We start from the raw sequence: 12,233 nt of genomic DNA on the forward strand, positions 1-12,233 counted from the left end.
TAAACTAAAAATGCAACATCTGCAACAAAAGAAAAATAATACAAAACATACCAACACAAGTTAACAGCCAGCCTTAAAGTTAAAATGGCATATCCATTTCTCATTTTATTTACCAATATCGGGGCAACAACAGCAGGTGTGTGACACCATTAATAACACATATTAGAATTTCGGAGACATGCGTACATGATTCAATTGACATTTTTTTGCTTGCGGTCTGTCTCACCTGTCAAGGCATGGGGCACAGTCTTGTGTCAGTTTGAAGTATTTCATGGGTAAAGGGCGCAAATTAGGAACATAGAAAGTCCCCTGTGGCTGCAACTTAATAAGGTGCATTCTGAATCTCATGACACTAATATGATGAATATGTTTCATATACAGACGTGAGGCAATTTGTCTCGCACAAGCAGGTATAAGCTTCCCTGTTTCTTTTTAAGAAGTGAATTTTTATCACAAAGTTGAGAAGAACCTAATTACACTCAGTCATAGTAAACGGCAAACGAGACTACACTGACAGCTATCCCACGTCATAACATGTATAAAATAGGAACGGTGGATGGCACAAATGGGGCATCTCTTGGCTCTTCTGCTGTTTTTCAGATGGAACATATCTGGGTAGATACTGGCAGCTCTACAGGTGTATTTATAGAACGTATCAAAATAACTAGAAGATAATAGAAGCGTTCTTTTTCCTTTTTTTTTCTTCTTCCTTCTGTCTCAATTTTCATCCAATTCCCTGAGGTGTTTGAATGGAAGGTTGTTTTCATTATAACACATAATCAGAGTGTGATATGAAACACTACCGTGACAAACACAATGGGCTGAGACCACAGGTGAAAATGTTCATGTTTTGCTTTGTTTATGCTTTTTCTCCACAATTTTATATACAAATGTCTTGGTATTTCATCTATATAACATGTATCTGCTATTTAAATGTTTACTGGATGTACTAATCAAAAGTTGCTGTTTTTTTTAAAGAAATTAACATTTTTATTCAGCAAGGATACAATTAATTCACAGTAAAGACATTTATATTGTTACAAAATATTTCAATTTCAGATAAATGCAGTTCTTTTGAAAATTCTATTAATCAAAGAATTCTGAAAAAAAAAAAAAAAATGTATAACGGTTTCCACAAAAATATGAAGCTGCACAACTGTTCTCAACATTGATAATAATAGTAAATGCTTCTTGAGCATCAAATCAACATGAATTTTGAAGGATCATGTGACATGGAAGACTGGAGTAATGATGCTGAAAATTCAGCTTTGCATCACAGGAATAAATTGCATTTTAAAATATATTCATTTAGTATAGTATTATAAAATGGAATAATATTTCACAATTTTATTGTATTTTGATCAAGTAAATGCATTAAAGACTTCTTTCAAAAACATAAAAAATTCTTACAGACGGTATTTTACCTGTTCCTTCCGACTCTATTTATGTGAAATGGGTGCAGTTGCTAAGGATCAACATAATTTTATGTGTTATCATTTGGAGCTTGCATAATATCTTGTTCAAACTAGCATTACAATAATTGTGTAGATCTGCAGTGGACCAGTTTGGTCAATTACTTGATAATGGCAATGACACTCAAGGGTAATTTAATAAAATTATATCCTCATCTGTATTCCAGCCTCTCAGACCATTTCGATTACACCTTATCATTAGAGTGGTGCAGGGATGACATCAATATCAAAAACTAATTCGCCACCGGTTCCCTCAAGAGTTTTCAATGGGGTTTTTCAATATGAGTAAAATAAGGTCTGTGGTAAACACAACTTGTCAATACTTAGACGTTTTGTTCTACAATGTAAATTACACACACTCACACCACAAACATTCTTATCTAGTTACATATGAGAAACATATGTTTTCAAAAATAAACAGAACTGCATCAAAATTCGCATTTTCAGTATGGGTGTGTGTAACTGACGTATCGTCAAGTTATGTATCAAATATCGTCAAGTTATGTTTACCACAGGCTTTATTTTACACATAAATTGTAAAACCCCATAGGAAAATCTTAAGGGGACCAGTGGCAAATTGATTTATTATTATAAATATTAAAGAGTTATTTAAAGGGATAGTTCACCCCAAAATGAAAATTTAGTAAAAAAAAACAAAAACAAAAAAACAAGTCACTTTTTTATTCTTTATTTTAGGGTGAACTATCTCTATAAGGTCTCAGTAGAAACAAGAACCTTCTCATCTCTTCCTCAAAACATAGAAAATAATTCTGACCAGAACAATCACCATCTTGTAAGATCTTTATGACGACGGAAGCAGCCGCATAGCAACCATCCAATTGTAACTGAATAATGCTGAGCCTCTACTATTACTGCTGAACAAACAACAAAAGGACAGTTTCTTGAACCCTATTATGGTTACTAATAGTTTTTAATGGTGTTGCTTAGTGACGCTTGCTATTTGAACAAACACTTTAAAAAGTCAGCATGTAACTCGTCCCGCACCATTTGTGCTGTGGACATAAAGACACATTAAATCATGTGGCTTGTTGATGAGAGGTGCGCTATTACTTTCCAAGTGATTGGATATACGATTGCCTGGTGGATGACAAAACAGACAAAACTCACTTTTTTGCAAAAACTGTAAAAATCTAGTCTTGCGAATGGATTTCATCTGATATACCGCATGTTGCATGGGATGGACACGTTGGATAATACACAACTCCATCAAGAAGTAGCTATCTTTTGTTAATGAGAAATGGCGGTACATTCCTACTTTGTCTGTTTCTGAATATACCAGCAGCAGTCATTCTGGATTGTTTTCTGAGCTCTTTCCATTTTTTTCTTTTTTGGGTCATTTCACACCCTCAGGTATCTCAGCCACGTGAAATTATGCATGCTAAGTGAGTCAGTGATGTGTTGTTCCTGCTAAAGGCCCTGCTCTTATCATAAACATGCTACAAGCGACAGTCTTGAGAACACAAAGCTCTGATATGCCTAATGCACTCACATTTGAATGAATGAAAAACAGGACATCTAGCTGCAGTTGCAAGTCCTGATATGTGATATATGATTGATACTGCAAACTTGAGAAACTCAGTTTGCACAATGTGCGCGTTCGTGAAACTCTATTAGCACTAGAAACTCTATTAACTCGATTGATCGCCCCCTGGTGGCTGGATGCAGTACAGGTCATAAACCTCGCCCTCTCCATTCAAACGAACGGGACTTGAGTCAATACAAAAAAATAAATTACGCTTCAAATAAAATTTTTCGAAAGATGGTTTTGGTCATTTAAGGTAGTTGTTATCATGCTGATATATATTCAATTGTTCGCTTTTGTGATAAGTTTGATTTTAGCTAGCAATTTGATGATATAGAAATGGGGCATGTCGTCATGATTGACAGTTGTGATCAACAGCTTCTCTGAGGACTGTCGGAGCTTCGAGGGGAAATTGAAGATATAACTAACTATTAATTTTCGATTTCTGTGTTATTTCACACAGACAAAATAAGTTGTCTGTGTGAAATAAGTTGTCTGCAGTTGCAAGTCCTGGTATGTGATATATGATTGATACTGCAAACTTGAGAAACTCAGTTTGCAGAATGTGCACGTTCGTGAAACTCTATTAGCACCGAAGTTCTAATTAAAAAAAAAAAAAACTTTATATATACTGTGTACATGTGTATATATACATATATTACATTTTCTGAAAATGTGAGTGGTGCTTGTCCATGCAGAAGTTACTGTCATGATGCTAGGGTGTTGTAGGTGGTTACCAGGGCATTTCTATGCATTTGCTAAGATGAGTACTTTTTAGTAAGCTGCTATGTAGTTGCGATGGTATTTTTGGAGATTTTTATACAGTTGCTAAGGTCTTCTAATGCTACGTTCAGACTGCAGGTAAATGTGGCCCAAATCTTTTTTTTTTTTTGCTCATATGTGACTCAGATCTGTTTTTGTCATGACAGTCTGAACAGCACAAACCACATGGAATTTGTTTTCGATTTCAAGAATTCTGAAAAAATTCTGAATTGGGCCACTTACATATGTGGTCTTAAATCCAATACAGGTCTGATGTTTTGCAATGCGACCTCAGTCTGAACAGTCGTATCGGAATTCATGCGACTTTTACATCACTCTAGATCAACATTTGTCAAAATTCTGCGCTCATGGGAGTCACGTCAAAGATTTTACATACCCGAAGTTATCAAGACAGTTGCGAAGGGTAGTCAGTGGAAGGGCAGTGATGTGTCAGAACTTATAAGTATTACAGTGACAGCTCGATATAAAAGCAAAACATCATAAATGTTTAAAAACTCTTTTTTTGCATCCTCGTCTCTGTTTTTAATATTGCCTGCGCATAAATTCGCTGGGTTCCGCTGCAGATCACACTTTAAATCCTGTGTGTTTACTTCCGTATGACAGCGTGCTGTGTCTTTTTATCATTCTTTTGTGGACTGGAATCTGAAATTGGCCACATTTTAAAACAATGTGAACAGCTATACAAAAAAAAATCAATATGAGCAATAAGTTGGAACTGAGCACTAAGGCTCGCAGTGTGAACGTAGTCTAAGTAGCTTTTAGTGCACTGTTGCGATTACAAGGGTGTTTTGAATGGTTCCTATTTGGTTGCTAAAGGGTTAGTTCACCCAAAGATGAAAATTATTCCATGATTTACTCACCCTCAAGCCATCCTAGGTGTATATGACTATCTTCTTTCAGACAAACACAATCAGAGATATATTTAAAAAATATCCTTAGTCCTCTGAGGTTTATAATGGTTGTGAATGGGGGCCCAAATTCTGAAGACAAAAAAATGCATCCATCCATAAAAAAATGAATCCATACGACTCCAGGGGGTTAATAAAGGCCATTATAAATCTTGGAGGACTAAGGATATTTTTAAATATATCTCCGATTGTGTTCATCTGAAAGAAGACCTAGGATGGCTTGAGGGTGAGTAAATCATGGGATAATTTTAATTTTGGGTCAACTAGCCCTTAAAGGGTTAGTTCACCCAAAAATGAAAATTCTGTCATTTATTACTCACCCTCATGCCGTTCCACACCCGTAAGACCTTTGTTAATCTTCGGAACACAAATTAAGATATTTTAGTTGAAATCCGATGGCTCCGTGAGGCCTCCATAGGGAGCAATGACACTTCCTCTCTCAAGATCCATAAAGGTACTAAAAACATATTTAAATGAGTTCATGTGAGTACAGTGGTTCAATATTAATATTATAAAGCGACGAGAATATTTTCGGTGCGCCAAAAAAACCCAAATAACGACTTATTTAGTGATGGCCGATTTCAAAACACTGCTTCAGGAAGCTTCGGAGCATAAATGAATCAGTGTGTCGAATCTGCTGTTCGGAGCGCCAAAGTCACGTGATTTCAGCCGTTGGCAGTTTGGCACGCGATCTGAATCATGATTCGATACACTGATTCATTTATGCTCCGATGCTTCATGAAGCAGTGTTTTGAAATCGGCCATCACTAAATAAGTTGTTATTTTGTTTTTTTGGCGCTCCAAAAATATTCTCGTCGCTTTATAATATTAATATTGAACCACTGTACTCACATGAACCGATTTAAATATGATTTTAGTACCTTTATGGATCTTGAGAGAAGAAGTGTCATTGCTCCCTATGGAGGCCTCACAGAGCCATCGGATTTCAACTTAAATATCTTAATTTGTGTTCCGAAGATGAACAAAGGTCTTATGGGTGTGGAATGGCATGAGGGTGAGTAATAAATGACAGAATTTTCATTTTTGGGTGAACTAACCCTTTAAGGTCTTCTGAGTATTTTTTACACATTGCAGGGCATGTTAAGCACTTATGTTTAAAATGTAGGTTTAGGGTTTTAAAAAAGACCATAACTCTAACTGTGAACAGCAATCATATCATATCTCATATCATACCTCATCAAACATCAATAATATTGAGCATTAATAATAATGAACTCATTCTCAAGAATAAATTGCCTCATTATCTCATATTCAGAGTCCGTCTATGGCTAAACAGATCACTTCCCCACTGGCTGCTTAAGACGTCATATGCATGTAAAAACTCATTTAAATATGAATACTGATCCAGAAACAGTTTGGCCTTCATATACGGTGATCTAGTCAGTGTGGAGCTGATCTTAGATCCCCACCTCCTACCTTTAGATGTGATGGCAGGTGGTTCCCCCAGCAGTAGCCTCAGTCTCTTGGCATGGATCTTGCCCTGGTAGTGCGACTGGGCCACCACCGCTGAAGTGAACGACATATTGCACAGTGTGCAGCACTTGTTCTTGTCCACGTCTCCCTCCGCACTGCCCTAGGACGACACAGAGACAGACACATACTCTGATATCCTTTAACCAAGACCGTTTATTACCTTCAGCTAATAGTACTAGAGAACAGAATGATTTATGAAGCAAATGTGTTATCATTACTTTAAGACAAAGATATGAAATTCGGCTGTCAAATTGGCAGATGTGGGTCGCGCTGTGGAGAAGTAATTTACAAACTTCTAAAAATGGTGTAGCATATTTTCTACTTCCTGCTCTGATGCAACCACTCTCATATTGACTAAACCAAACCATGTTCTAAACACTGTTGGGAAAGTCAAATCAAAACTTTCACTAAAAGCTAATTGTTATTTAAAGTGCAGTCAAAATATTATTTGAAAAAGTAGTTACACTACTAAGCTAATTCTATACTATTAATAGTATATTATTAAACTAATAACAAAACATAGATAGGTAAATTGAAGCTACTTGATTGGGCAATATATTCAGTGTAAAAATATATTTCAAATACATGCTAAAAAGAGCAAAATCTAAAACTGAAAATATGTATTTTTGTTTGGACTCTTTCACAAGTTGAAAACATAGCAATAGACAGCAGCTAAATGTTTTGTTATAAAAACATCTAAAATGCTATTTATTTCCTTCATGGTGATTTGATTTCTTTTTAATTTTGTTTCTTAGTTTAATTTACATGAACCATGAATGAATCAGAATGAATCAGACTTTCTTTCTACCAGAAAAGCTAAGTTTAGCTACTCTCTAGCATTACTGCTGAGCTATTGCTTCAGTTTAATCACAGTTTACAGGAACATCTGCTCTTCAGATCGATATATAAATCAATGGTCAATATCCTGAGCACTAAGAAAGTGGCATTGCAAGGTCAATGTCATGCAAAAAACTATAAATAAAAAATGCAGAGCTAAGAGCAGAGGTTAGTCGTTAAGGAATAGTCATTTTTACTTATAATCATGTCATTCCAAACCTGTATGCTGTTATTTTTTTGTAACACAAAAGTAGTGTTTGAAGAACCATTATGCAATTTTAGTTAGTGAATGTCTGTCAAACTCCAAAAAGAAGCCTAAATACAACATATACCAAAAGCACCATAAAAGTATCTTTATACAATCTATGAACTGTCATTTGTGGCAAGAAATCTAAATTTCTCCTTTCTTCATGGAAAAACATAATGATGGATGAATTACATTTTTTTTTCCATTAAACATTATATAATGAGACACTGGTTGACTTTCTGAACTTTAATGGTTCTGTAACATTTGAGCTTGAACTGAGTTCTGTCTTCCTTCCGCAGGGCATCGATCTGTGTCCACTCATTCTGCTTCTTGTTATTCCTCTCCTGACATGCCATAATGTCTTTATTTACTCTCCCGAGGGGAAAGACCTCACCAATCTCCAGCTAAACTGTGAATGTCCTTTTAGACATTGACCTTGACTGGAAACAATCATCACGTCCACACAGGAGAGAAGCATCTCTCCTGTGATTTCAGATGTTTTAATATTGCTGGCTGTGACAAGAGATAACAAACGTATATCTTAAACTGACACAAGTTTACATTATGAGTTAGAGTGAGATAAACCGTAGAAATACATGAGGAGTCAAATGTTTATAGATGCTTTATACTGTAAGTGTGTCTGTGGGGGTTACTTTACTTTGATATTTTGAAAATAGTCAAGTCTTTCTTATCTAATGCTGATTCAGTGTAATCAAGGTTAGAAAACTGTTTATATATCAAAAGAAAAGGTCAACACAAAGGTTTTCAAGAGCTTCGCAGTTAAGCTTGAGCTTGAGACAACCACAGTGGATGTGTCAAAGGATCGAGCAAAGTACATGAAAAAGCCGAAAGAACTAGGGTAAAACACAGGTGCAAGCAACAACTACATTTAACTGAACAAAAAACAACACTCTGTCTTGCCATCTGCACCCCACAACACCCCTTGTTCCCTGTGGAACAGCTTCCTACATCCTCAAAATGCTTGTAATATTCAATTCCTGGACTAACATTTTCTGAACTGAGATCCATGACTGTGTTTCTTGAATATAACTCTCAACCATATGACAAATCCAAACACCATAACAGTGGTTTGATATTAGTGGTTCTCCAATCATGACTGACTGTATGACATATATACAAGGGCAGCCAGTATTAACGTCTGGATCTGTGCACAGCTGAATCATCAGACTAGGTAAGCAAGCAAGAAAAATGGCTGACGGAGCGATAAAAACTGACATGATCCATGATATCATGATATTTTTAGTGGTATTTGTAAACTGTCTTTCTAAATGTTTCATTAGCATGTTGCTAATGTACTGTTAAATGTGGTTAAAGTTACCATCGTTTCTTACTGTATTCATGGAGACAAGAGCCATCGCTATTTTCATTTTTAAACACTTGAAGTCTGTATAATTCACAAACACAACTTCATTCTTTATAAATCTCTCCAACAGTGTGTAATGTTAGCTTTAGCCAGTTAGCCACGGAGCACTATCAGGGAGCACGCGATTTAAAGGAGCCGCACGCTGAATCGGTGCATAGTTAATGATGCCCAAAATAGGCAGTTAAAAAATTAATTTAAAAAAATCTATGGGGTATTTTGAGCTGAAACTTCACACACATTCAGGGGACACCTTAGACTTATATTACATCTTGTAAAAACTGGTTGTATGGCACCTTTAAACAATGTTCAGATCAATATAATATAATATAATATAATATAATATAATATAATATAATATAATATAATATAATATAATATAATATAATATAATATAATATAATATAATATATAACAATGACCTAAATTATTGTTTAATATATTATATTATATTATATTATATTTATAATGGTATGCGCAGGTCGCAGGTTATATTATATTGTATTTGCACATGCGCATTACATTTTTTTTGCAGTAATTATTTTATCCACAAGGAGGCAACCGTGCCCTGGGGCCGTTGAATTCACAAGGTAGTCGAAAAAAAACTGCATAAACAGAACAGACTGGAATCAAGTAGGGCTCGCTGCAGCCTGCGGTGGACATCCAACTCCGCCCATATCCAAGTATGACATCAAAAGCCACGCCCGTGCCCAATACGTAACCTTGTGTCTCCCAATAAATAAATATATATGGTGACTCCCCATCCCCGTGTCATCCCGGAAACCTGATTTATTTTATGTTGGTTTCCGATTGAAAGGATTTAGGCATAAGGGTAGGTTTTGAGTGTGTTTCAGATAGGTTTTAGGTGGGTTCACTCTGTCATAAAAAGACGAATATAAGAAGTATGATGTTTTTTTCCCCCAAACCATTTCACCAGAAATCCTGCCCTGCAGATTATTTCATTGGTTACAGTGACGGGTCGGTTTAGGGATCAGTGTTTGGTGTAGGCAGTAAGTACTTTGATTGACATGACCAATAAAACCTTAAGAATTGGCTGCAGGGTGGAATTGGCCTGGCTTTTGACGTCACACTTGGATGTCCACCGCAGGGTGCAGCGAGACACCTCACCAGAATGCGTGCAAGCTACAGCAACAATGGAGGCCTACACAGACATGAGATTATGCAAAGAGGTTAGAAAGTACAACTCTAGCATGAAAGAATACAAAGATGTTTGTAATGGGTTGTAACTCGTAGAGGGATTGCAATTTGTCGCAATGTGCTTGCGTGAAGTATACTAGTACACGTAATTAAAAAAACAAAGTATATTTTCTGCTTAAGTGGCCAGTAACCTAGAACAGGCTTTGTGCTACAAGCAAAAGTTCCTGTCAACATATAAATAAAATATTGAACAAGATTTTATTGTAGAGGAAACAAACCATGCAAGTCTGTCACAGATTTGTGCATGTTTTTTTTTTTATATAATTTGCTTTGGTAAGAAAGAGTCATCTAAGAACAAAAATGTTTGCAAAAATTTGCCAAATACATCCATTCAAAGTAAGAAAAACCTCAACTATACTTTGTACCAGTCATAAAACCTCTAGACCTTCAGCAGTCCAAACCACAGACATTCACAAGCCATGTGTGACATGAAGTGACAGCTTGTCATGTGAAAGTTGTAACAAAATGGATCGGTTCATTCTTCGTATTTCTAAAAGATCCACTTCATCACCACACCCCAATGATAGCCTGAAATGTGAGAGATGCGGGACTGGGCAGAAGTAATAAGCTTAGACGAGCAGGTCATCCATGTCAATCAATATGTTGTGGACATAAAACCGTTTTCCTGGGGTAGCTACATCTGGGTTCCTCAATGGAGTAATGAAACTGCCAGCTTCAATCTTTTAGAAGAAAAGTGACTTGAAATTGGTGCTAGTATTTTTTTCTGCAATCTAACAAATCCAAATTGTATAACTAGCAACAAATTCTCTATCAGTGCCAATGCATGTACATTAAATGGCCATACGCAGGTATATTTCTTCACTTACATTGTCTGTCCGAAGCTTCTTCGCAGGGCAGCCACCATCCACTGGGTGTAACATGTAATACAGGCGAACTTTGTTTGCATGCTTTCGACTCTGAAAGAAAATAAGATAGAGATTGTGTTTTACAAGCAGCCAGCTCCATTCCAGAGTTGACAGAAAAACAGCTCACCATTGATTATGAAACCAAGTAATGTCTGATCCGACCCAAACAATTCTCATCAGAGCTACAGGAACAAGATTATAGACCACTGCTTTCATTTCTCAAAGCTTGATATGCCCCACTGTAGCCTCTGAATGATCGCTCTGGTGGGTGGATAAAGGTCCTTATTGATTGTTGTGTAGCAGACGAATGCCCAGCCATACGAGCAGTGAAAAGGCACCAGAGGAGTAATTCTCACAGAGGGTTCTTCAATCCATTATCAAGCAGGGAGATATCTGCCCCAAAATAGTAAATCTCCATAAAAACCAATGTAAACTAAAACGATCCGTAGTAATGTTATGATGCCTGCAAGACAAAGGATTTTTGAAATCTAAAAGGCAGTAAGATGAATCATCAGACATTAAAGGAATAGTTTACACAATAATGAAACCTCAAAGCGTCCCAAATCTGTATTGCTTTCTTTTTTATCTGGAGCACATTTTACAGAATGTCCTGGTAGGTCTTTTCATGAATGTAAATGACAAAAATAGCAACATAAAAGTAGTCCAATTGACTCATACACTGTATCTTCTGAAGCTATATGAAAGCTTTGTGTAAGCAACAGAATATGTTAAAAAGAGGTGCTCTACCAATAAAAGAGGAGGTGCAACCAAAAAAATCAAAATGCAATTAAGCTGAACAAAGGCGCAACACACACTCTTACAGAGCTCAAACTTTATTAATTAAAAAACATGACGTTTCAGCCGAAACGTGAGCAACAGAATGAAATTTAAATTTTAGTCAATGAAAAACTTCCACTTCATAAAATAAAATTCACTGCATGTTTTCATGTATAAGGACCCACTTACAGTATACTGTGGGTGTTGTTAAATTAAATATAATTGTCTTTTATATTGACACAGTACTTAATGTCAAGATAAATTATTAAAATACTACCTGAGAATATTTACTTTGTATTAAGTTGACAGAGTATCTTCTATCCACTATTACAGTAATGTTAAATCAAAAGTTGCGTCCCAAATGACGCACTATACACTATGCACTTATACACTATGTACTTGTGCACTATGCACTCATCCATGTAGTGCGTGAATTGTATAAGGATATTTTGTCATTTAACAATGGAGTCCGATCCTCCCTTCCCCTCCACTACGTATTTAAAGCTGCGACAGTTGAGTGCACAAAGTGTCCAACATTCCACACTTTGTTTTTCCCGTTAATTTAGTGCATCATCCGGGTATTTAAAGTGCACTTTTTCTTTTTGGAATTTTCTGTGTGAACGCACTACTCGCACTATTTATACTTAAAAATGTCATAGAATAGTGCACAAATACGCGAATTGGGACGCACCTAAAGACTATAGAAT

At 36.1% G+C, this 12,233-nt stretch overlaps 1 protein-coding gene across 4 annotated transcripts in view; it reads right to left on the bottom strand.

Annotated features, from left to right (window-relative positions):
• Positions 1–12,233, bottom strand: part of LOC125259198 (zinc finger matrin-type protein 4-like) — a 46,307-nt gene that overhangs the window by 15,840 nt on the left and 18,234 nt on the right. For 3 of the 4 annotated variants that reach the window (XR_007182751.1, XM_048176677.1, XM_048176658.1), the window contains exons 3-4: positions 10,711–10,800; positions 6,144–6,300 (exon numbers count right to left, since the gene is read on the bottom strand). Coding sequence is in view for 3 of the 4 variants with exons in the window: in XM_048176677.1 (XP_048032634.1) it covers positions 6,144–6,300; positions 10,711–10,800 (247 nt within the window). In the remaining variant the exon portion in view is untranslated. The remainder of the gene's footprint in view (positions 1–6,143; positions 6,301–10,710; positions 10,801–12,233) is intronic. The other variant, XM_048176666.1, reaches the window with a different exon arrangement.

The sequence above is a fragment of the Megalobrama amblycephala genome, linkage group LG2, assembly GCF_018812025.1.
Source record: "Megalobrama amblycephala isolate DHTTF-2021 linkage group LG2, ASM1881202v1, whole genome shotgun sequence".
Lineage (NCBI taxonomy): Eukaryota > Metazoa > Chordata > Actinopteri > Cypriniformes > Xenocyprididae > Megalobrama > Megalobrama amblycephala.